Source organism: Dreissena polymorpha, chromosome 4, assembly GCF_020536995.1.
Source record: "Dreissena polymorpha isolate Duluth1 chromosome 4, UMN_Dpol_1.0, whole genome shotgun sequence".
Classification (NCBI taxonomy): domain Eukaryota; kingdom Metazoa; phylum Mollusca; class Bivalvia; order Myida; family Dreissenidae; genus Dreissena; species Dreissena polymorpha.
Genome location: NC_068358.1, coordinates 116,511,806 through 116,539,152, shown reverse-complemented (window position 1 = coordinate 116,539,152; position 27,347 = coordinate 116,511,806). Strand labels below are relative to the sequence as shown.

At 36.1% G+C, this 27,347-nt stretch overlaps 1 protein-coding gene across 3 annotated transcripts; it reads left to right on the top strand.

The window, feature by feature from the left end:
- The first annotated feature begins 101 nt into the window (after positions 1-101).
- Positions 102-26,690, top strand: LOC127879413 (ATP-dependent DNA helicase Q5-like). Of its 3 annotated transcripts, none has more exons than XM_052426221.1 (14): positions 102-236; positions 2,587-3,242; positions 4,815-4,939; positions 6,778-6,870; positions 8,356-8,521; positions 9,457-9,539; positions 10,269-10,493; positions 11,083-11,212; positions 13,621-13,719; positions 14,035-14,179; positions 14,826-15,445; positions 16,221-16,487; positions 23,793-23,868; positions 26,148-26,690. In XM_052426221.1, the coding sequence occupies exons 1-14, from the start codon at positions 131-133 to the stop codon at positions 26,237-26,239; spliced, it is 2,883 nt and encodes a 960-aa protein (XP_052282181.1). In that variant the 5' UTR covers positions 102-130; the 3' UTR covers positions 26,240-26,690. The 3 variants fall into 3 exon arrangements, with proteins under 3 accessions (XP_052282181.1, XP_052282183.1, XP_052282182.1); XM_052426222.1 differs by having other exon boundaries at positions 115-226; XM_052426223.1 differs by lacking the exon at positions 23,793-23,868.
- Positions 26,691-27,347: the final 657 nt, after the last annotated feature.

The window sequence follows — 27,347 nt, the reverse complement described above, 5'->3', positions numbered from 1 at the left end:
TATGTCATTATATTAATTTGCATATTCCTCTCCATTGCATTTGAACGGATTAACCAACGGTTTACTAACTGCAATGTAGTGTGGTGCATAACCCATTACATAACCATTCTATTCTTCGGAAACGTCAAACATGACAGACGCAAAAGAAAAAGCGTTAAATGTCCTTGCGAACGTCTTCAAACATGCAAAATTTCGATCAGATCTTCAAGAAAAAGCAATACTCAAAGTAGTTGAGGGTAGTTATTATACTTATTTAATAATATAAATTAAATTCCCTTATTGTTTACTTATAAGGATGTAATTTCGGGCCCAATTATTCGGATGGTGTAAATGGAGGATCAGTATTTATTTAACATTAGTCGCGTGTAAACGATACCATAATATTTAGTTAATTTAATTAAATAATATTTTGTCAACTGTTTTTGACGGATATTATTAAAGTGTTGGTGTCCAATGATTTATGAGATTTTTAGACTGACTACTGTCTGGTTGCTGATGAACCTTTGTAGCACCCAGCTTTTGTAGTACTGACTGCACCACTAGACCATACCCTGTATTTATAGTCCTCGAAAGTGACGATATATTTGTTTTTCATACTTCAGTGTTTTTCCTTACCTCTTTGGGAATGATACCGGTACAGGTCGAATTGAGAAAATAAGCGGCGTTTTCATCCAAATTGGGAAAATTATTAACTATGCTTAAGCCATAAAACTTTACAAAACATGTACAAATAAAAATAAACATAATAACATCAAAGTGGTGATTGATTTGCTGTGAAATCCTGTTTCTATTAAATCCAAACAATGAGTTTATTAACTAAACACTCTTTTAATTGAAAATGTGCTTGAAAATATCAGCGGTCTAAATCAGGACTGGACCAGATACGTAGATAACATGTTATCTACTTCTCTGCCTGGGCTCAATATTTGATATAATCTATGATTTCAAAAGTCAGTATTGCATAAATGCGGGATTGAAAATCAGTACTGTTAATTTATTTGGCTGTTTTCAATTTACACCAAAATTGGCTTCATACTACCTAACAAGTATGGATCCAAAGGTATTAAGATGTGAACGATTGTGAATCAGTTATGCATGAATCCAGTGTCACTATCAATAGATAATTTCAGTGGTTTTGTGGCGTCGCAATACCTATCACACTAAATTGACTTATCAGTCTTTAAGGTGTACTCCATCACGAAACAATCATCTCCAGTTTCTTAGTTGACTGATGATGGTCAGCTGATGTAATCCTCGTGGAAATTGTACATGTCACACCTCAAAAAGACTGCTTGTTTGGTGTATAAGCCATCAGCCTTCCTCATAGTCATTCATGTCTGTCACATGTAAAATTTTGCCGTGTTGGCTGTAACATTGTTGCTCATTATGTAATTTTAAAGTTACTTACAACAAAAGATAACCATGACTTAGACGGTTCTTCATGTTGTAAAATCTATCCCCTACCTTGACAGGGAATAATCTAGAATTTACTATCTATGGGTCCCTGAACTGGCAGACTTTAGACCAATGAGTCCCAGGCCAAAATTAATGAGTCCACCTTGAAAAAGAATGAGTCCCAAATTTTGAAAGATACCAAGTAGTAAAGAAAATGAGTCTAAATCACACTAGCTCAATAACTATATTTTGCATTAAACTTTTAATAATCTCAAAGACATGTTGAAACCAAAAAAACAAATTCAGTGTTATCTCTATCTTGTTTTCCTTCACATAGGCTATTACATTATCTGTTACATGAATGTAACGTGTTACAACATTTCTACTTGATTCAAATCGATGATAATATTATTGTATACATCCGATTGCGAGCTTGATAATATTATTGGTAACGTCCGAATTGCGAGCCCTTGACCTACCGTTATTAAAGTTTAGAGTTGTTTGTTTTAACACATTATTTCGGAGGCATTCTTTCTGTATTATTTATTACTAAGTTACAAAAAGTTAAAGCAGGTTTTCATCCGGGGACTCTAGAAAATATCATAACACACTCTATTTAAAAGGTCGATTCTAATTGGTTTGTATTATACAGCAGCGGCTCGACTAGAGCCAATCTAAAGACTTGCTGCAGTCTTCAAGCGTCAATCGGTTTAACTCAGCATTCACCGCTTCACTTTTGACTCAAACCCAAGATGGTTCGTACTTATCGTGATGCGCGTATGCGTTAACGGATTCGTTTCAGCACTGCGTCCTAGTGGACGCACATATTTCAAAACTAAGCGTCTATTTAAAAAATTTGTGCGTCATAGACACGGGACCCGCATGTAGATTATTCCCTGCCTTGAAGGGTCAGGTCAAAATTAACGTAAAAGTTCAATTTACAGAACACCTTCAATTGAAACTGAGTGTCACCTCTTTGGCAAAAGTAAAGGTAACATTAAAGGCCAAAGGCAAAACATATGCATAGTTCAGCTTGTTAAATAATTACAAGCATTCTTGACCATTGCATCAGCATGTTATTACAGAAATCAAGCAAGTTTACAGTGAAGCCACTAAAAATTTCTGACTGTGACATGAACTTTGTAGCTTTATATATAATTTAAATGATTTTTTTGTTGCATCTCATTCCAGGTAAAGAGGATGTATTCATCTGCATGCCAACTGGGGCAGGAAAATCCTTGTGCTACCAACTTCCAGCACTCATGGCATCTGGACTGACATTTGTAGTGTCCCCTCTTATTGCTCTCATGCAAGACCAGTTAAAACATCTGTCCCAGCTTGGAATTCGTTCTGAAACAATAAACTCCAAAATGTCTGCAAGTGAACGTAATAAGGTTCTTAAAGATTTGAATAGAGATCTTCCGAAGACTAAACTACTTTACATAACCCCTGAACAAGCAGATACGGACAGCTTCAAATCACTGGCAGAGTCACTTATGCAAAGAAAACTTGTAAAGTATTTTGTGATTGATGAAGCCCATTGTGTGTCTCAGTGGGGTCACGACTTTCGACCTACCTATCTCCGCCTTGGTTATTTTCGGACTAAATATTTAAAAGGTATTCCTTGTATAGCATTAACAGCCACGGCTCCAAACCAAGTTCTTGATGACATAATTAAGCAGCTTAAACTGAAGGAACCCATAGCAAAATTCAGACAAAGTGTGTTCAGGCCAAACTTGTATTATGAAGTCTGTGTCAAGGATACAATTGGTGACGCGTTTGACCACCTGAAAAAGTTTGCTTTGAAAGCTTTAGGAGGTACAGACTTTGAGGATACAGAAAACTGGGTCTGTATCTGGACACTTTTGTATTAAATATTAAAATGAGAAATTCAGATTTCAAAGATCAATAATAAGTCACACTTGATCAGTAGATGATACAGGTACTTTCCTATCAAGGTTTGAGATTGTCAGCTGGGCAGGAAAGAAGTATATTTTGAAAATGACCTTTAAGTCTATAAGGGATCTGCTTATCTAAGGGACCATATTGGGTAGACAGATTTATTCGCTAGTATGTTTAAACAACAAAATAATATGATTTGGCAACATAAAAAACATTGAATTATCATTTTATAATTGCGCTCTGTTAATATTAAAAATACATTAACCTACACATGCCATTATCATAATAGTTGTCAGTAGTGGTAGTTGTCAAAATTATTCCATGCCATAAACATCAAATTTAATAAACTAAGACAATATCAATGGGCTCACTACACTTATTAAATTCATCTGACTGACATATGTTAGGAACACATCATCTTAATTTGTTCTCACAAGATGTGAACGATGTGCTTCAGTCAGCTAATGTAAATCACAAATATATAGGGGTGACACACTTCCTTGAGTAATATAGGGCTATTTAAACTATTACACATGATGAGGGCATGATTCAAACAAAAAAGGAGGTCTGTTTTAACTATTGTCATCATAATTTTCTGAAGATGTAAGCTTTACAAATAAAATGCATGTTTATTTACCAACCGATTATACGAATGCCCACGCTGGCAGACAGGCATATAGCCATACAGACTGTTTGGATTTCATATCAGATAACATGTATAGCTTTGTCCAATATGGATGTAAATTGAAACAACTTAAAAGAGATGAACATGAAGAAATTGAGTGTAGCCGGCAAGATCAGGTATTACGGCCAAGGTCAATGCCGCAATACAAGGTTAAAGGGCAAATAAGTATTTATTACACACCACTTAGTTTAAAGCATATCTTTGTTCAGAATAAATGCATTTTCAAATGACTAAGTAAAAGAGATCAACACACAAGACCCACAGGCTCATTGAGCTAATGTCAAGGTCACAAGTCATAATCCAAGGTAAAATATAAGAAAACAAGCCCTATATCTCTGTCCCAAAATTACATGTATGTTTTCCAGCATGGATACATTTTCAAGTAATATGGCTGAAGGGACAGCATTGTTTCATGTAGTGTTATGTGCAAATCACAGACTCCTTGGTCAAGGTCAGAGTTCAAGGTCACAGATCAAAACAAAATCTTATGTAAATCTATGAATTTGAAGTTTTGCTTATAATTACTATAATTACAAGCATACTGGGAATAAGTTGCTCACACAATAGCCAGGTCATTAGGTCAAAAATCAATGTAACAATTAAAGGTCAAAGTTAAAACATAAGAAATCAACTGAAACTTTGTCAAATGTTTACCTCACAGGAGTTTATTGCCAGACTTATATCTTTGTAACGATGGTACTCTTCTTTGTTATGATCTAGACTGCTGAACTTTCATTGGTTTACTTCTTCACTATTGCAGCTAAACATAGAGACAGGGAAGAAATGACTTTCATTGGTAAATTAGAGTTTAACACATAGCTGTGTATTTTAGTCAGAGCATGGTTGTGGGATTGTTTATTGTCGCACACGAGATGGCTGTGAAGAGGTGGCAGGTCACCTGACGAGACGAGGAATTCCTGCACGACCCTACCATGCTGGGCTCAAGTCAGCAGACAGGTGGGAGGTGGTTTCATAGAAGTGTGATTATATCACGGTTTATACATTTACACAATCTTCTTAAAATAAATGAATGAGTGCAAAAATATCAGTATTTTCACTACTTATGCACACATGATTAGGAAATAATGATTGTATATTATTAGATAATGTTAGACTATTCATGAAATAGTCCCAGATATACTAATTACCCAATTGTCAGCATCTTTGTTATGCTCTGGTTAAGGTAAATACATGTATACGACATCTCTTTATCACTGCTTCTACATGTACAAAAGATTTTTAATTGAACTTCACATACATTTTTAGGTTTTATTGCATTTAGGTCATTGACCAAGTTATATAACTCTGACATACAATTGAGCAGAATATGCCTCTTTTTGTATTTTGAAATTTGGTTAAGGTAAGCATGCTGAATCTTCATATCACTGTTTTAACTGCAGGTAACTTCACACATGTGTTCAGGGCAGGGTTTTTTTCTAGCCATTTTGGGAAAATGAGTTTGGTCAAATTGGGATTTTTTTTAATTGATAAAAATGGCAAATTTGGGATTTAATTATCTACAAAAAGGAGCTAATTAAAGTTATATATTTTGTAGGATGTTTAAAAAATAAAGTTGAAATGTAGAGTATAATAATCATAAGTCATAAGATACTTCTTTTTTTTTGGAAATTGGGATTTGTATTCCCCCGGATCGAATGATCGGGGGTTTATTGTTTTTTGGCCTGTCTGTCATTGTATGTGTGTGTTTCTGTCATTGTATGTGTGTGTCTGTCCCAAAACTTGAACCTTGGTCATAACTTTTGAAATATTGAAGATAGCAACTTAATATTTGGCATGCATGTGCATCTCATGGAGCTGCACATTTTGAGTGGTGAAAGGTCAAGGTCATCCTTCAAGATCAAAATTCAAATATATGGCTTCAAAGCACGTTAGGGGGATTTGTGTTTCACAAACACAGCTCTTGTTTTTATAATTTTGGTTTGGGATCTGGTCCGTTTGCTTTGGAATCAGGTCTGTTTTACGGCCTTTTTTACATAGCAGAAAAACCCCTGCAAGGTCATAGGGGTCACAGTCCAAGCTTAACAACAGTGACCTTAAATGAAGCAGACTTATGGCCTTCTCAGAAAAATCTAGTTAACATGGCCATGCAACTACTCCATATCTCTATATTTGCTGGAGATATTGAACTTAAACATAGCATGCCTTATCAGGATATTTATGTACGTTCACTGACAAAGACATATAACTTTGATTAACCTGTTAAAAAAGTCAGGTCATGGTTTTCCATTTTCATCAATTTCATTACCAAAGTTGAGAGGAATTTCACATCCAAAACCCTACTATAACGGTTCCTTATTAAGAGCAAATGAACATGGGTCAAACCGACATCACTACCAGTTTGAATGAAAATTTCAAGTAGATTGGAATGTGTGAAAATTAATGACTTTGTCCTATGCGTCCTCGCTAATAACACTGTCATTGAATCAAATTGAGGTGCGACAACATTTTTATATGCACTAAATTCAATAAATAAATAGTTTTTACTGGTTTTAAAAGCATGGCATCACTCCTTTAAGAATATACATACTACATAACTACAGCAGATATTCAACATCAAATATGTCCCTATGGCCATTCTATAAGGGGACAGACAGAAAGCATACATAACACTATCAAAGCATTGAGCGTGTTGAAAGCCTTTGTTAGGAAAGCTTTTGTTGTTTAAATTAGTGTTCAACTTTAATGTCTTGAGAATAGTTATTTGGTTAAAATTGTCTAAAATTTCATGCCCACTGTTACTATCTTTCATTTTACTGTATACATGCATGTTTCAGAGAGGCCAATCAGACTGAATGGATGGAAGGACGTTTTCCAATCATTTGTGCCACAATCAGCTTTGGCATGGGAGTGGATAAAGCAAATGTCAGGTAAGAGGTGGTCTCCTACAACAAGAGTAATATGAGACTCATACAGGGAAAACTGGGCTGCATGCACGTGCGTAAAGTGTCCTCCCAGATTAGCTTGTCCAATCTGCAAAGGCTTATTATGGTTAACACTTTTAGCCTAGACTGGAGACTTCCTATGAACGAAACATTTCGGAAAAGCGGAAAGTGTTCTTCCTGAGTAGCAGCCTGTTTTGACTACACAGGCTCATCTGATAAACTCAAGCATTTAAGCCCTGTTTTCCCAGAGTGATGTTTAAGATTAAGGACAATATGTTTATACCTGTCATGATGTTTAAGATTAAGGACAATATGTTTATACCTGTCATGTTAAAATAAATGTGTGGACCTTGCATTCATAATTTCTTATTGTAAGATTCACTGAAATAAAATTACATTATATGTAAAGACTACATTAAATTAATTTTTAGGATTTTCCTAGTATACTTTTTTCTTTTCGTTCATACTATAGTATTTCCTAGTAAAGTATTTTCTTGTGTTTCTTAGTATAGTATTTTTAGTATAATTTCCCTAGTATAGCATTTTTTAGTCTAGTTTATTCTAGTATTTCCTAGTAAACTATTTTAATTCCTGTTATGTTATACAGTATTGCCTTGTATATATTTTCTTGTATTTTCTTCTGTAGAATTGAATAGTATTTCCTAGTACAGTTTTTTCTAGTATGTCTTAGTATATTGTTTTCTAGTATATCCTTGTATAGAATTTATTATATTTTATTTCTGGTATTTTGGAGTATACCTTTCATGCTCCCCTTTTAAGGAGGTTGCATTTAGCAATGTCAGCCTGTCGGTGCATTTGTGCGAAACTTTCTGTCTTTGCTATAACTGCATTTTATAGATGGATTTTGAAATAACTTTGCACAAATTTTACACATCATATAAGGACTTCTTGCATGTAACAACTACTTCCTTACCTCAAATGTCCCTTTCACAATTAGAGGTCAAAGATTAAATTTTTCCAAAAAAAATCCTGTCTTTGCTACGACTGCCTTTTATTGATGGGTAACACAAATGTCAACCATCATAAGATGATGTGTCACTGTATCCCTGCCTCAAAGGTAAAGGTCACACTAACAATGTCTTTTTTTTACACATTTTTACACTTTTTTTTGACAAAAATGGAATGTGGGGTCATCTGTGCGTTATAGACAGATGTTATACTTTCTAGTATTTCCTAGTTTGGTATTTTGTGTTGGTGTATTTTAAAGTTTTTCCTAGTTTAGTTTTTCTGGTATTTCCTTATATAGTATTTTATTGTATAGTATTTTCTTCCATTAACTAGTATATTATTTCTAGTATTTACTATCATAGTATTTTCAAATTTTTCCAAGTGCTTTTTTACCTTGTATTTTCTAGTATTGTGTTTCTTTGTATTTGCTACCATGTATTTTGCATTATTTTCTGGTGTAGTTTGTCTTAGTAATTTCTGTTATGTTCCGTTTCCTGCCAGGTTTGTAGCCCACTGGAATCTGCCCAAGTCCATGGCAGGCTACTACCAGGAGTCAGGTCGGGCAGGTCGAGATGGTCTCCGCTCATACTGCCGGCTCTACTACTCGCGAGAGGACCGTAACACAGTGGGCTTCCTTATCAACAATGAGGCCAAGAGGAGCAAGAAGGTCGGGAGTTAAGTGGGAAACCATTTATCTGTGTAACATTTCTATATCAGATACAAAACTTATGTGTTTAACTTTTGAGAGTTGAGTAGAAAACAACCTATCTGTAAAATTGATTTTTATGTCCCTCACCACTATAGTGGTGGACATATTGTTTTTGCCCTGTCTGTTGGTTTGTTTGTTGGTTTGTTTGTTTGCCCCAACTTTAACATTTGCCATAACTTTTGTAATATTGAAGATAGCAACTTGATATTTGGCATGCATGTGTTTCTCATGGAGCTGCACATTTTGAGTGGTGAAAGGTCAAGGTCATCCTTCAAGGTCAAATGTCAAATATATGGGTCAAAATCGCTCATTTAATGTCACTTTTGCAATATTGAAGCTAGCAACTTAATATTTGACATGCATGTGTATCTCATGGAGCTGCACATTTCGAGTGGTGAAAGGTCAAGGTCATCCTTCAAGGTCAAAGGTCATACATGTGTATATATGGGGACATAGTGTTTAACAAACACATAACTTGTTGTGATTGCCTTTTACTGCTGTGTTGTGTGAATCCTGATGAAGGCCAGTTGCAGATCTTTCTTAACAAATATTTTAAGATTTGACAATTCAAAATTCAGTTTTGTTTTCATGAATATTATCGGGAAAATCTGCAGATTTCTTCCCCCAAATTAATTATAAAATGATTTGAGCTGCATCATGCAAAAATGGGTCTTATTCCATATGCAGCTAGCATAGCTCCAGACCAGCCTGCACAAATTTCTCAGATCATGCAAGTTGTGGTGGTCTCATAAGCGGACAGGATAGTTCCTAATTAGATGCGCAGGCTGGGCATTAGCTACACTGGTCACAAATGGCATAAAACCTACTTTTGCATTACGCAGCTCATTTGGTTTAAGTGGCTTTACATCTTGTTGTAAAAAATATTTTTTCAGAAAGACAAGGATGCAGTTAAACTACAACTTAAGGCTGCAATGAAAAACTTTGAAGCCATGGTAACATTCTGCGAAGAAATCAAGTAAGTTGGACAATTTATTCTTGTAGTGTATAACTTCATTATCAGTTATTAAAAGTGAACTGTATTACAAATACATATGCAAAACATTTGAGTACTTGTAAACCATTAATGATTATATTAAGTGTTGAGCATTATTGTTTCTGATTAAGAAATGCTTAAAGGGATACATCAGTTGCAAATACTGTCCTTGTTATGCAACTAAAACTGTTTAAAAAGCACTTATAATTTTGATATGTATTATGATACTGATGTGTATTGGATCATATGACTTATTTCTGCATTGCTTTCTGATTTTTATGCCCCCGGTAGGGTGGCATATAGCAGTTGAACTGTCCGTCCGTCAGTCAGTCTGTCCATCCGACCGAAAACTTTAACATTGGCCATAACTTTTGCAAATTGAAGATAGCAACTTGATATTTGGCATGCATGTGTATCTCATGAAGCTGCACATTTTGAGTGGTGAAAGGTCAAGGTCATTCTTTAAGGTCAAAAGTCAAAAAATACAATCCAAGGAAAGTAATAAGCTTTAAAAGGGAGATAATTTTTAAACCTGCCAAATGATATATTGAAATTTTATTTCAAAGCGGCGAAATAGGGGGCATTGTGTTTCTGACGAACACATCTCTTGTTTATTTATTAGACTACATTAAATGTAATCTTGTCTATATTAAGCTGTTTTAAACAACCATTTATTCTTTATATATTCATTACACATATTCTTTGTGATAGATGCCGCCACTGGAGCATAGCTCAATTCTTTGGTGATGAAAAACCTGCGTGTGGTGGTTCCTGCGATGCCTGTAAGGACCCGAAGGGAGTTGAGAAGAACCTGCTGGAGCTGCAGAGGGGCATGTTTGCGTCAGTCAACCAGCGCAAGGGTCCAGGGACCATGTACTATGTGGATGAAGATGTGTCAGGGGATATGTATGGCGGAGGTCGAAAAGGGGCAAAAATGTGAGGAATTTTAAGATTTCATTTTTGTTTTAGAAGACTTGGAATAAGGAAGGCAAGAGTCAAAATGAACATTGACTCTTATGTTCACATTTCTGGGTGTCAGTCAGATTTTCAGATTATTTCTTCTTTTTGATTGAGAGCCTTGCATTATGGATGAGATTAGTCAATCTTTGTACATTTGTAATGTTAATAATTGCAACGAACACCCATCATGTAGATTTGCAATTCAAAGCAAGTGCAGTTGTCTAATGTGATAACATAAATGCAAATGATGGCAAACGTATATGTTTACACAGTAGTCAAACAAATGAAACAATGTAATGATAACACAATACAAATGAGCCTTGCACTGGGAAAACTGGACTTAAAGCATCTGCGTTAAGTGTTATCCCAGATTAACCTGTTAAATCAGCACAGGCTTATCTATGACAAACACTCTCTTCTTTTGTGAAATTTTCGCAGTCGCTTCTAAAGAAAATCTAGTTAAAGCGGAAAGCAGATAATGATGAGATTTTATAATAATTCTGTTGCCTTATGTAAATACTGTGATGTCTTATCTTGTATATTCTGTCCTTTACTTTATGTCTAGAGATACAGAGGACTATGATGACCGGTATGCAAGTGGTGACGAGGATTATAACTCCAGAGAGGCCCAGGAATCACGAGAGAAAAAAGAGCGCACATCTTTCATAATGAACCAGTTCAAAAAGAGGAAAGGAGTAGGTGAAATATTAGCAGAAGCAGTTTGATATTGCGCTCTGGATTTAATGTACAAACTTTCTTAAAGCGCATATCTATTTATACCACCACTGTTTTCTCGGTCCATTTTGTTGTGGAGGCAACCTCTTCTACATGTCTCTACGGCTGAAATTGAAACTTGTTATATTTCATATTTCATCACCGTGAAGTGTAGATTTTGAAGACACGTTTTTCATTCTCAGTGAACCCCTGATGCCTGAATTATGTGCACTGAACTTAGATGACTAAGCGATGCAGAGTAGTTGTCACCTTAGTGCCCATGATCTACTTTAGAGTTATCATGAACCAAAACAAGGGCTGTTTGTAAAACATGCATGCCCCCCATATGGGCTGTCAGTTGTAGTGGCAGCCATTGTGTGAATACGTTTTTTGTCACTGTGACCTTGACCTTTGACCTAATGTAAGTTATCATCCGGAAACCATTGTACTATTTCGAGTCACTGTGACCTTGACCTTTGACCTAGAGACCTGAAAATCAATAGGGGTCATCTGCCAGTCATGATCAAGGGGGGAGTGAGAGGGGGGTATAATGTGGGGTGTGGTAATATATTAGATGTTTAAAAAAAAATTGGGGGGGGGGGGGGGGCCGGAGGGGGGGGGGGGAGTAAGAGGGGGGTATAATGTGTGGTGGGGTAATTTATGAGATGTGTAAAAAAATGTTTTTTTTTTGGGGGGGGGGCGGGGGGGGGGGGGGAGAGAGAGGGGGGTATAATGTGGGGAATGGTAATTTATTAGATGTTAAAAAAAAAAAAAATTTTTTTTTTTGGGGTGGGTGGGGGGGTGAGAGGGGGGTATAATGTGGGTAGTGGTAATTTATTAGATTTTTAACAAAAAAATATTTATTTTTTTTTGGGGGGGGGTGGGGCAGTAGGGGGGAGTGAGAGGGGGTAAAATGTGGTGTGTGGTAATTTATTAGATGTATACAAAAATAAATTTTTTTTTTTTTTTGGGGGGGGGGGGGGGTTAGGGGATGAGAGGGGGGTATAATGTGGGGTGTGGTAATTTATAAGATGTTTTAAAAAAATTGTTCTTTTTTTTTGGGGGGGGGGGGTAGGGGGAGTGGGGGGGGTCAGAGGGGGGTATAATGTGGGGTGGGGTAATTTATTAGATGTTTAAAAACATTTTTTTTGGGGGGGGGGGGTGGGGGTAGGGTGGGGGTAGGGGGGAATGAGAGGGGGGTATAATGTGGGGTGTGGTAATTTATTAAATGTTTAAACAAAATAAATGGGGGGGGGGTGGGGGTGTAGGGGGTGGGGGTTGAGAGGGGGGTATAATGTTGGGTGTGGTAATTTATTAGATGATGTTTAAAAAAAAAATTGGGGGTGAGGTTGGGGGGGGGGAAGGGATTCTGGTAGGGGCGTGGGGTATTGTTTGGGTGGAATTCATTGTGGTATTCAGGTAAGTGTAGTTTTGTCAAAGTAATAATAAAATGTGATAATAAAAAATAAATGATCTCATACTGACATGAACAAATATCCTCTATTTATTAAACATGAAATTTAAACTTATTGCATTTGTTTCCCCTGTATATAAGAAAGATATAATAGTGTATTACCTCCCCTGTCCTGCTTATATTTATATTAATCAACAAAATTAAACATTAACAGAATATTTAATATACAAAATATACAAAAAATCTCATAATCTGATAATATTTTTACTGATCCACTTTATTTTACTCAAAGGATGATGTTTCATTGGACTGATAATTATAGATTTAGGATTACAGACCAGTTGCTTCAGTTATATTGTTCAGAGTTCGCCCTGTTGGCCGCGTATGTGTTCTTGAGTTATCATCCAAAAACCATTTTACTATTTCGGGTCCCCTTGACCTTTGACCTAGTGACCTCAAAATCAATAGGGGTCATCTGCGAGTCATGAACAATGTACCTATGAAGTTTCATGATCCTAGGCCCAAGCGTTCTTGAGTTATCATCCGGAAACCACCTGGTGGACGGACCGACAGACCGACCGACAGACCGACATGAGCAAAGCAATATACCCCCTCTTCGTCGAAGGGGGGCATAATAACTAGTAACTTTAAAAATTTCCCGTACTAAGTACTTTTTTTATAAGCAAATATTTAAAGAAATAATATAAAAGCATTGTTATTTATTGCAATTGCAATATTAATGTTCACACAAATGTTTACATGAAACCTGGGATATACACCGATGTCTAAGTGAAGTCAGTTTTTTATCTTACCAGTCTGTGACCATATATTGCTGGGGGGAAAGATCGTCTATATTCTTTTTGTTTTAACAAGTTCCATGGTATCTTATTGAGCCTTGTCCTGGGAAAACTAGGCTTAATACATGTGTGTTAAGTGCTGATCCAACGTGGCCATTATAACCCTGTTTCTCTATAGGAAGGAGAGAGCTCCAAAGCAGAAGAGTTTGTACCTCCCAGTGAAGATTGTCCTCTGAGGGAAGCAGCCAGTCAACGGATACCAAAGCTCACTGTAGTGGTGGGTAGTAGATCATTTTGATGAATATTTTAAGAGCTTTTGATATAAACTATTTTTCACTAATAGTGGTAATTTGCAACTTATAAATGCTCTTGAAATAATAAAAAATTTGATAATTCAGGTTAAACACTTATCAAAAATGATATTGACACCATTTATAAAATAAAGATAAAGTAAACAAAATAAAAATGTCAATTAAGCTTATTAATTTGAGGAAAAAAGAGATATAATTTTTTTTTTCAATTCTCTTCACATGTCAATGTTGCAAACACCATGGTTACATGCCACTAACAAGAGTCACATTTGTCCCTTCAGGCAAGAGAACACTGCATGAGCCTTATAGAGAATGCCTTAGTCTCTAACTATGTGCAGTACTACCGGGATGTACCAGAAAAACTGGAGGCCCAAGACTATGTGCCGCGATGCACTGCCATTGACTTGGAGTTGGAAGTCTTCAAAGGTTGTGGGAAAAGTGTTATAACACAGATGTTAAGACGTGGATAGACTTTATAAGTGAATTATTGCTTGCCAGCATTAACCGGGTTCTTGTTAACTTCCTTAGCATACATTGCTTACTTAAATGTGTTCTGTATACTATTCTTTCTCTGTTTTGTGCACGTGTTTTTTCCAGTAATTGACAACAATAATTTTGTGGGATATTCTTTTATCTGCTTAATCCCATTTCAGACCTAAATCTGATATATTCATCATCATAGCAGTACAAAATATATGAGTCCGTCTCTGGGAATGCTGGGCTTTATGCACTCTTATAAGGTTATGACCCAGATAAGCCTTTGCAATCCCACACTAGACAACACTTTCCACCGTGACTGGATTTTTGTTAAAGTCACTTTTTAGTTAGCCTTGGCTGACTGCAAACTCTGATCGGGAACTACACTTTACGCGCATGCATTTATATGCTCATATTTTGCATATAGTTCAGTGGCTATTTTAGTTTTTTTGAGCTATATTTGTAGTGTATTTACACTTTCATGCTTTTACCTTGTAATACAATAATAATCTCCTCTTGCCACCTTACTCTGTTACCTAAAACCTTGTGCTGCTTTTCATTCAATGTAATTTAGAAAGTGTCCATTTTTTTACAGCTAACAGACTCCACAATATATACAAGACCTCAATTATGCGAAAAGTGACAGAGATCAAGAAATCAACAGCCTTAAAGCAGCTGCACAGCTCAATGGCACCAATAGCACACACACCTGTGACCTTGGACTCGGAATCGAAAGATGAAGTATTGAACTGTGATAAAACTTGTACAGCTGCAACAGAGGCAAGTGATTCTGCAGATGAGCCAGCGCCTAGCAGCCTCATTCCTGTAGATGGCAAAAGTGATAGGGACCCATTTTGCATTCCAAGCAAGCCAACAAAGGCTGTGACTTTACTAAGTTTAGCTGACATCAAGGATGATAAAGGTTGTGATGCGGACGATAGTGTTACAGATTTGCCTGAACAAGAAAAGGGTTTGGCAAATTCCAGAATAGATCCTGCTGTAACTGAAGGTTGCTTAAAGAAAGAAACTTTGAATGATAAGCCAGTAGAAGTCGCTGCCAAGCCAAAGATGGTGTATTTCTTTGAAAGAGGTGACTCGCTTAATGAGGATAGTAAAGATGTGTCCAAAGCTGCCTCCTTAACTGATCTATCCAGTTTTGTCAGAGATCAACGATCTATCGGCTTCATTAAGCAGTCTTTGAAACGACCCTTGGATGTAAGTTTGTTTGAAAGACATTTAAAGTGTGATTGTTTGAGTTCAGACAAATAACAATGGGAGACAAAATCATATTTATCTCTTTCTTCAGGTACATAATATTTTTATGCCAAGTCTGTTATAGTTATTGTACTGTATATGAACTGCATGAATTGGATAGTTGCATTTAAAGATCTAGCATGAGGAAACTTATTATGTTGATATAGGGCCATATGGTGAATATTTTAGTTGTATTTCAGGGTATTTTTGTCAGTCAAAAATTATGGTTTTCAATGGTTACCAAAATAAGTGCATGAGCTACATGTAGGCTGATAACACTTGATATGTATATAGAGGGACTATATGGGTAATATGCACATTATTTAATTTTTGTTGGTTTGACAGAGATTGTGGTTGCTATGGTTACAAAAATAGTTGAAAATAAAAATCTGCATCCTGCACAATATCAAGAAGTACTTGAACAAAGTTGATGAAATTCGGTGTGTGCATTTAGTAAACATGCTTTTTTTTTCATCTGTGAAAACTTGTGGTTGCGAGGGTTTACAGAAATAATTAGAAACTAAATTCTTGATCCTGCCTTTAGCATAAAGTGCTTTAAGCTGGGTTGATGAAACTTTAAGATCAGTTCTTTCTCTGATAATAATAGCATGGTATGGGAACGCCGTTTTACTTTGAGAAAGCTTTTGTTTGAAGTTATCATGTTGGTCCAATAAATGGCAAGCTTTGATAATCTGAGTGGAGGTAACAGTTAATCTAGATACAATTATTAATTCAGGATAGGGATTCACTGTTGCCAAATAAGCACAGAAGAACTGGAGATGTTCTACAATCAAACAGCCTGAATGGCAGTAAACAGAAGACAGACCAAAACCATAAAGATTCAAGTCTCAACACCGGTACAACTCAACACCACATAAAGGACAAGGTCACCCCAACATCCAGTGGTGATATGCCTGAGTCTGCTGTCAGATTAAAGGAATGTGCTGATTTGGTTGTTAAATACTTGACACTGCATTTTAAGGCTGGCCAGATAGCATCCAAGGTAATTACTTGTTAAATATCCCATGTTTATGATTGAACACCTCTATTTCAAGAACCGTTCATTCGAAGTATTCACTATTCCAAACTATAGGTTCAATCCCCATTTTCAGTCCTTCTTTTTTATAAACTAAACTGTTTATTTTGAAGTGGAGCTTGCTAAGCATATACTGTCTTTCAAAGGCATAATGACTTTGCATTCATCGTGCATAGATGTTTCCACTGTTTTCTCGCTTACTCAGTGCTGTTTGACGCATGAGTTAATAATCCAAATTAATTGGTTATATGCAATAAAGAAATTGCTCATTTCAAGGTGCTTGTCTGTTTTGATTCGGGAATCATTTTTGCATTAAATTGGACCAAAAAGTGTTTACAAACTTTCTTATCCATGTACAACTTAATGATTATTGTCTACTTATGATGTTATACAACAGCACAAAGCTTTTTTAAATAAAATAATTGAGAACACCAAAGAGTATGGCTATTCCAAACTTGTCTATTTCAAGCTATTTTTGATGGTCCTAATGTCTTCATATTGAGGACGTGCCTTCCTTAGGCCATTAAACAGTCCCTCGCAGGGATGCTTTAACTTCAAAATCAGAGTCTACAGGGCGCATGATATCTTCATTGTCAATTTGGAAGGATTACAATGAAAAATGTATCGATTATGGGCTGATTGAAATACCCAAAACACTCCCTTCTGTAGATTTTATTCCCATGGATTCCTTGTTAAATGAAGTTGAATTAGCCAGGGAGTATAGCACGAAAAAGAAATTGAACATGCTTTCAATCTTTACTACGGGTGTAGTAACGTTAATTATCATATGTGTATTAGCCTATGTCATTAAGGTCATATGTAAAAATAGATGAAATAGAAAATTCATTAAGAAATTTAGGAACTTTGGCAAAAGGTCAAGGACTGGGATGGGTCCTGACGAGGTTTTGATGGCGGGTGGAAATGCCTCAGCTCCGGTTAGGGAGAACTTCACCGATATCGTGGGGCCATCGAAAAATAAAGCAATCCTGAATTACATTGCTTTGTATCCCAAAATCCAAGAAACAAAAACTTAGAATTTGTTTTACTCTGATATGTTAATTGTATATATGTATACAGTGTATTTGTTCAGTAAATTCAACTAGCCATTCTTAAGATCATAGCTATATGGACTTCTCTGAAAAATTGTAGAGCGGATTTATGTTCCTCTGTCAATAACATGTATCTCTTTACACAACTAAAGCCTGCCTTTTTTGCAAAATAAATATTGGCCAATGAGAGCCCATGCTTTGAATGAGCGACAGCACTTGTAGGCAGTCAATACCTGCGGTACAACATGTGGCATAATTGCCATAAGTGTGAGGTTTTACGGCTGTGTTGGCCTTCTAAACCTTCCACACTAATTGGTCCAACCTTCCACACTAATTGGTCCCTACAGTGAAAACTACTAAGTCCAAATATTGGCCAGTTACTAAGAAGACTGTTGATGGAAAACGGGTTTAATCCTTGTAGAAATTGTTCATTTCATACATAATATTGTCAAAACATAAATTTGACTCTTGAAGCGTTTTAGCAAATTATCGTTGATTTCATAACACACAACTGTTACATCCTTTGTTGAATTCACAAATGAAGATTATTCAATTTGAAATACGAAACACAATTCTGACTTTTGATTGAAAGGCGATGTTAACAAATTCTAGCTGCGAAGAAACATTTTAAGCTCACGTTGTGCTCATGGTAAGCTTTTGTGATCGCATTTTGTCTGTCGTGCAGCGTCAATATTTGCCTTGTTAACACTCTAGAGGCTACATTTATTGTCCAATGTTCATGAAATTTGGTAAGAAGATTGGTCTCAATGATATCTTGGATGAGTTCGAAAATGGTTACGTTTGCTTGAAAAACATGGCTGCCAAGGTGCGGGGCATTTTTCCTTATATGGCTATAGTAAAACCTTGTTAACACTCTAGAGGCCACATTTATTGTCAGATCTTCATGAAACTTGGTCAGAAGATTCATCCCAATAATGTCATGGACGAGTTCAAAAATGATGCTGGTTGGTTGAAAAACATTGCCGCCAGGGAGCGGGGCATTTTACCTTATACATTTGTATGGTTATAGTAAAACCTTGTTAACACTCTAGAGGCCACATTTAATGTCCAATCTTCATGAAACAAGGTCAGAAGATTGGTCTCAATGATATCTTGGTTGAGTTCGAAAATGGTTACGTTTGCTTTAAAAACATTGCTGCGCGGGGCATTTTTCCTTATATGGCTATATATGGCTATAGTAAAATGTTGTTAACACTCTAGAGGCCACATTTATTGTCCGATCTTCATGAAACTTTGTCAGAAGATTCATCCCAATAATATCTTGGAAGAGTTAAAAAATGATGCTGGTTGGTTGAAAAACATGGCCGCCAGGGGGCGGGGCATTTTTCCAATTATGGCTATAGTAAAACCTTGTTAACACTCTAGAGGCCACATTTATTGTCAAATCTTAATGAAATTTGGTCAAAAGATTGGCCCCAATGATATCTTGGATGAGTTCGAAAATGGTTACGTTTGCTTGAAAAACATGGCTGCCAAGTGGCGGGGCATTTTTCCTTATATGGCTATAGTAAAATCTTGTTAACACTCTAGAGGCCACATTTATTGTCCGATCTTAATCAAACTTGGTCAGAAGATTTATCCTAATAATATCTTGGACAACTTTAATAATGATGCTGGTTGGTTGAAAAACATGGCCGCCAGGGGGCGGGGCATTTTTCCTTATATGGCTAAAGTAAAACCTTGTTAACACTCTTTAGAGGCCACATTTATTTTTCGATCTTCATGAAACTTGCTCAGAAAATTTGTTCCAATGATATCTTGTATGAGTTCGAAAATGGTTTCGGTTGCTTCAAAAACATGGCCACCAGTGGGCGAGGCTTTTTTCCTAATATGGATATATATTGCTTTAGTTAAACCTTATAAACACTCTAGAGGCCACATTTATTGTCCGATCATCATGAAACTTGGTCAGAAGATTTGTCCCAATGAAACCTCTGACAAGTTCGAAAATGGTTCGAGCTGCTTGAAAAACATGGCCACCAGGGGGCGGGGCATTTATTCTTATATGGATTTATAAACTTTGTTAGAATATTTGTTTAAATGATATCTTGAAAATGGTTCTGGTCTGTTGAAAAAAGTAGCTGCCAGGGTGTTCACTAGTCATGAAAGTTGGTTTGAACAGTTGTTCTAATGACATCTTGGGCTGCACAGAACAGATCAGTTCCTTTGAATCTCAGGTGATTTCAGGCCCTCTTGTTAATGTATTTTGTGTTGAGCCTTTGTCTCAATTAAAAGCCTGAAAAATTACGCAGCATGTACAATATCATACCATTGGCTTGAAAAGCGTGTGTTTATTTATTGTTGTATAAAAAAGCATGTCAGGTTAATAACCCATGTTTAGTGTGAATACACACATCTTGAAAAAGCCACCTATGTCAAAATTCATTTGTTTCTTAAACTTTCTTTGGAAAAATTGCGAACCATTGTGTTTATGAAATTCATGAGCACATTTACTGTCAATATTTACCGAAATTCGATTTTAAAAATGAAATATACAGTATTATTGGGAAACAAATAGACGGGAAATTAATAAGTATGCAGTTATAGATAGAATTGGGTTTATGCGATTTATTGGGGAATCAATCAAGTATGGTTATCGATGAATTTATAGCTGTTTTTTTCTTGAACAATCATCATGCACAAAATAACCATATTTAAGTATGGAGGGGACAGCTCTCCCTAATCTTCCCCATAACGCCCTGGGCTGTCTGAAAAAAAATACTATGGAAGGCACTGATTGTAGTATTTGTGACTGTTTTTATTAGTACCCTACCAGTTTCACCGGAGGAGACTTATGGTTTGCGCTCTGTCTGTCTGTCAGTCTGTCCGTCACACATTTCTGGATCCTGCGATAACTTTTAAAGTTCTTAATATTTTTTCATGAAACTTCAAACATGGATAGATGGCAATATGGACATTATGCACGTCATTTCATTTCGTTCCTACGTCAAAAATTCTGGTTGCTATGGCAACAAATTATGGCAACAAATAGACTAGAAATACTGCTGAAAATGGTGGTTTTCTGGATCCTGCGATAACTTTTAAAGTTCTACATATTTTTTCATGAAACTTGAAATATGGATAGATGGCAATATGGACATTATGCACGTCTTTTCATTTTGTTCCTACGTCAAAAATTCTGGTTGCTATGGCAACAAATAAAAAAACAAGGGCTGTATGTAAAACATACATGCCCCCCATATTGGCTCTCCGTTGTAGTGACAGCCATTGTGTGAGTATGTTTTTTGTCACTGTGACCTTGAAATAAAATCCAATAAGTATCATGGAATCATTTACTTATTAATACTAAGATGAAATTCTCTATACATTCTGTCTACAATTTATGACACTTATGTCAATGACCTGTGAAATGTATCCAATTAATAGTGCAAAAACCAATCAGGAGCTATACTAATCAATTATATCCATTATATGATTGAGTCTTTGATTTTTTGGATTCCTTTCACACATTTTGACTTATTTGACAATATGTGAAACATGCACACAATTTGTAATGTTTTATTTTTTAATTAATGGTAATGAAACATGTTATTTATAGCAGTTAACTCCCCTAGTCAATGACCACCATAGATAGCAATGCAATCTGATTAAAAATAGCCAAGGCTAGTGTTGTGTATTGGGCAAATGTATACAAGTGCAAATTTACCACATGACCAGTATCATGTGTTTACCACACACAGAAGTCAGTTATGTAATAGACCATTAATTCCACTCCCAACTTTGGCCACTTGCCAAGATACTGACCAGTATCAGATGGGGTTGTGAAATGGTGTAAACAGTGAACACCAGTCCATGTAATACTGGCCTACCACTTGTACTAGTTGGTTTGGAGTTAATACAGTTATGCATGTACAAATGAGACATTAAGCTCAAAAGTTAATTATATGTGCGTTCTGAAAACTAACCAGAGGAGTGGGTTGAAATTTACAATCTTTACTTGGCATTTGAGGAAATCTGAACTCTCAGGGTTTGGATAGAACATCCCCAAATTAACTTTTCTTTACACTGTTGTTATTTTTGTTCAATACACAAATATTAACCTAACTTTACAAATCCTGTACAGTAAAGGAAACTAAATCTAAGTTGATATTTTAATATGCTTGATCCTATTTATATATTAACATTGTTTTATACATACAAACTGTGTTGCTGTTTTTCAATTAACAAGCAGATTAAAAATTAATTATATTTTTATGTATAATTTGAATTGACAAAATTAAATGCAAGATGTGTAGCAAGAATTACATGTTTGATTTATTGTCAGTGAACCGTGACATTTTCTCAATGTTTAGACCACCAGTTTGTCAAAGCTATCAACATCTTGGATGGTCAAGCTAAATAGAATTGACCCAGCAAATCACAACTGTCCTGTTGCCATATCATATTACGTTGGTTTTTTAAATGTTAAATTCTCTCGTCATTTCCATAAACATAGTATTTACTGGCACAAAAACAAAGGCTTATACATCATTATGAATGAACATGTGTCAAAAATTCAATTTGTAAGTCTCTTAACTGGACAGTGTGGAAACAGAATAAAATATGGGCTGTCTGTTGTAGTGGCAGCCATTGTGTGAATACGTTTTTTGTCACTGTGACCTTGACCTTTGACCTAGTGACCTGAAAATCAATAGGGGTCATCTGCGAGTCACGATCAATGTACCTATGAAGTGTCATGATCCTAGGCAAAAGCGTTCTTGAGTTATCATCCAAAAATCATTTTACTATTTCGGGTCACCGTGACCTTGACCTTTGACCTTGTGACCTCAAAATCAATAGGGGTCATCTGCGAGTCATGATCAATCTACCTATGAAGTTTCATGATCCTAGGCATATGCGTTCTTGAGTTATCATCTGGAAACCATTTTACTATTTCGGGTCACCGTGACCTTGACCTTTGACCTAGTGACCTCAAAATCAATAGGGGTCATCTGCGAGTCATGATCAATCTACCCATGAAGTTTCATGATCCTAGGCGTATGCATTCTTGAGTTATCATCCGGAAACCATTTTACTATTTCGGGTCACCGTGACCTTGACCTTTGACCTAGTGACCTCAAAATCAATAGGGTTCATCTGCGAGTCTTGATCAATCTACCCATGAAGTTTCATGATCCTAGGCGTATGCATTCTTGAGTTATCATCCGGAAAACATTTACTATTTCGGGTCACCGTGACCTTGACCTTTGACCTAGTGACCTCAAAATCAATAGGGGTCATCTGCAAGTCATGATCAATCTACCCATGAAGTTTCATGATCCTAGGCGTATGCGTTCTTGAGTTATAATCTGGAAACCATTTAACTATTTCGGGTCACCGTGACCTTGACCTTTGACCTAGTGACCTCAAAATCAATAGGGATCATCTGCAAGTCATGATCAATCTACCCATGAAGTTTCATGATCCTAGGCGTATGGGTTCTTGAGTTATCATCCGAAAACCATTTTACTATTTCGGGTCACCGTGACCTTGACCTTTGACCTAGTGACCTCAAAATCAATAGTGGTCATCTGCGAGTCTTGATCAATCTACCCATGAAGTTTCATGATCCTAGGCGTATGCATTCTTGAGTTATCATCTGGAAACCATTTTACTATTTCGGGTCACCGTGACCTTGACCTTTGACCTAGTAACCTCAAAATCAATAGGGGTCATCTGCAAGTCATGATCAATCTACCCATGAAGTTTCATGATCCTAGGCATATGCATTCTTGAGTTATCATCCGGAAACCATTTTACTATTTCGGGTCACCATGACCTTGACCTTTGACCTAGTAACCTCAAAATCAATAGGGGTCATCTACGAGTCATGATCAATCTACCTATGAAGTTTCATGATCATAGGCGTATGCGTTCTTGAGTTATCATCCGACAACCACCTGGTGGACGGTCTGACATACCGACCGACCAACCGACATGAGCAAAGCAATATACCCCCTCTTCTTCGAAGGGGGGCATAAAAAATCTGGAATTTCTGACAATGGTGGAGCCGGTAGGGGACTTATATTGCTTGGCAATAGTCTTGTTATTATTAAACTATGAACTTAGAATACAGGTTCATTATTTCTTATATGTACTATGAGGGCAGTGTTTAAGGGTTAGATTTGTTATATTTCAAGAACTACTTTATGGTGAATGCATGTCTTTTTTTTTCATATTATATTTACAATACTGTTTGCAGGATCTTTTTAAGAAAACAGCCAAAATAGTATCCCATCATCTTGCAGAGAACACAAAAGGCCTGATAATCGATAAAGGTGATAAATTTATATATTTTACATATGTTATCATTTTTGAAAAAGATTCTACAGTTTATACATTAACTTTAATAGTTTTGTTGACCGATTTCACTGCATATTAACTAAGGTACATGCTGATAATGAACTTTTGTGATATCCTTCATTATGTCATTAAAATATATTTCACAACAAAATATACTGTCAGTCAATTTTTTCTTGTCAATCTATATGAGATTTTGTCATAACATTCCTCCCAAAGCTATACCGAGTTTAAAACTGGGTCATGTGGGGTCAAAGACTAAGTCACTCGGTAAAGTAAAGATTTGCACTCTGTAGGAGTCACATGCAGTATAAGGTCCTTCTGAAATTCAGCCAGAACATTTGTCTAGATCAATTATAAGAATATGTTATGTGGGGTCAAATTGAAGAAAAATATTTCTTTAGGTTACTTTTGTTGTCATGAAACTTTGTGAGAATATTATTGTCCATATCTAAACTGAGTTAAAAAAACATGTGAATTCAAAAACTACATTTAAGTCACTAGGTCTTGTTAAAGAAAAAGTTGCTAAGAAAATTCCTAAAAGATATAAAGATTTGTTTTAAAAATTGGCAATAGGGACACAACCGTTTTCTGTAAATGTCCACTGAGTACCTTGAATATGTAAAGATTTTTTAAGGAATAAATAACTTGATTTCACAATAATTTTTTAGAATTTGTTGGGGGCAACTGCAAACCAACTTCCAATAAGGGCTGTTTGTAAAACATGCATGCCCCCCCATATGGGCTGTCAGTTGTAGTGGCAGCCTTTGTGTGAATACGTTTTTGTCACTGTGACCTTGACCTTTACCTAGTGACCTGAAAATCAATAGGAGTCATCTGCCAGTCATGATCAATGAACCTTTGAAGTTTCATGATCCTAGGCCTAATACTTCTAAAGTTATCATTAGGAAACCATTTTACTGTTTAAAGTCACTGTGACTTTGACCTAGTGACCTGAAAATTAAGAGGGGTCATCTGCCAGTCATGATCAATGTACCTATGAAGTTTCATGATCCTAGGCGTAAGCATTCTTGAGTAATCATCCGGAAACCATTTTACTGTTTCGAGTCACTGTGACCTTGACCTTTGACCTAGTGACCTGAAAATCAATAGGGGTCATCTGCCAGTCATTATCAATGTACCTATGAAGTTTCATGATCCTAGGCGTAAGCATTCTTGGGTAATCATCCGGAAACCATTTTACTGTTCTGAATCAATGTGACGTTGACCTTTGACCTAGTGACCTGAAAATCAATAGGGATCATCTGCCAGTCATGATCAATATTCCTATGAGGTTTCATGATCCTAGGCGTAAGCATTTTTGAGTTATCATCCGGAAACCATTTTACTGTTTCGAGTCACTGTAACCTTGACCTTTGACCTAGTGACCTGAAAATCAATAGGGGTCATCTGCCAGTCATGATCAATGTACCTATGAAGTTTCATGATCCTAGGCCTAAGCGTTCTTGAGTTATCATCCGGAAACCATCTGGTGGACGGACCGACAGACAGACATGTGCAAAACAATATACCCCCTCTTTGAAGGGGGGCATAATAAAATAATTTTGATTCTTGGCTATCTGGGCACGGTGTAGTTTTCTTCATATGGCTCTTCATGATGGCTCTATGGTCAAGCTTTTCACTCAGCCCCTTTTTTTTGGCAGAGCTGTGCACCATTTGTGGTTTTAGATATTTCTTGATATTAAGAAAAGTTCAAATCTTTGCAGATACATCATACTGTTGAATTGTTTTTCTAACAAACTATACATAAGTTTCATAGATTACCATCTTTTTTGTAAAGATAACTTTGTTTCAGTATACAGGAATAAGTTTTCCTTTTGTAGGTTTGTCTTCTCCACATGACACTTAATATCATGATAACAAAGCAACACTTTGGTTTATAAAGCGCCATAAAAGTGTCAGTTTTTGTTTAACTCTGGTTTTTAAGCGCCTTTATGGCCTTCTTGTATAGTTTTTACATACCCTTTTTAAATAAGATGGCCGTATTACACAAACACACAGGCAGATAGTGTCAGGCAGGTTTGCATTAGGTAATAATTTTCTGAACAATGAACCATAACTTTAACCAGTATTGATAAATTCTCAAATAACATGTCATAAGTGATCAGCATGTGGACAAAAAAACAGAAAGACATTGCAACAAAGATTTGTCCCTTCTGGCTTATTTTCAATACTGAAAATTCAGTATGTGCACTAACTTGGACATTTATTTATTTTTTTAGTGTTTTTTTTTCAGTAAAAGAATCTGCAAAACAGACAATCAAGGCCATGTTCAGTGGGCAGAAGAGGATCATGACAGATGAAGACATTCACAATCTAAAGCTATAAATTCTGTGATTAAATTAGCATACTAAATTATCAGATTAATAGATGTTTTTTGTCATAAGCTGTCATGCAAAGAATTGTTCTGCTTTTTATACATGCATTGTTTGCATTTGTGTTACTGTTCTAGTGTCAAAGAAAAAGAATCGGCATGAAAGGCTAATTAATTGCCTTTATTAATTTTGTGTGATGGCAAAAAATAACAGGCCCCGTGTTCACAAAACGATTTTGCAATCGAAAATCGATTTTAACTGACATCGATTTTCATTTTTGCCTATCAACTACAGTGGAAATCTATTTTCAATGACAAGCAAAATCGATTTTCGATTGCAAAAAATGTTTTGTGAACACGGGGCCTGGTTTAACCATTGTTTTAGAAAGTTAATCAGTGACAAGTTTGTTAATTGGTTCAGGTTCAACATGTTTTTTTGTATGCACAATAAAGTTGTTGGCCTTATTTTATGTAATGTAGTATACACTTAGCTTATACATGCTGATCACTTTCAGTGGACGCTATCTGCATCTGCACTATTTGGGGAAAAGATCCATTTTCTGAGTACATACAAACATGAGCCATTTCATCCACCAATTTCATTCAAATAAAACAAAAAACATTGCAACACCAGGTTTTAATCACTTTAGCTATCAAATTTATAGGTTTGTGCTATGTCTGCATGTAAGCTATCTTGGCACAATATTTCAGTGCAATACCAGTATCCTAACTCAAAGAGTGGAAAACTCAATGAGTGGAAAAAAGTATTTACATGTATATGTTAAGTAACCCTGATCAAATTGGTCACCATTGAAATCCCAAGCTAGTTTTGCATGTAAGCTACCAACATAAGAAATTTCAGAACAATACTAACGTAATCACTAGAGGGAAACAGTTTTTCTAAAACAAATTTACAAATTGACCTTGATCATGGTTCAATGGTTCAAGATGATCCCAAGCAAGGTATACATGTAAGCTACCTACACACAGGAGTTCAACACAATCTCCATTCAAACTCAACAATTTTGTAAAGACTGTTTTTTTTCTTTTTTAGGTGACAGTGCTTTTGACCTCTTCATATGCGCAACCTTCACACAAACTTCACTGTACTATCTCTATGTT

Excerpts from the sequence above, each read along its gene's own strand:
- LOC127879413 (XM_052426221.1), top strand. The coding sequence starts at position 131 with ATGACAGACGCAAAAGAAAAAGCGTTAAATGTCCTTGCGAACGTCTTC. Across the intron at positions 9,540-10,268 it reads ACATTCTGCGAAGAAATCAA|ATGCCGCCACTGGAGCATAG; the intron begins GTAAGTTGGACA and ends TCTTTGTGATAG. Across the intron at positions 13,720-14,034 it reads TACCAAAGCTCACTGTAGTG|GCAAGAGAACACTGCATGAG; the intron begins GTGGGTAGTAGA and ends TTGTCCCTTCAG.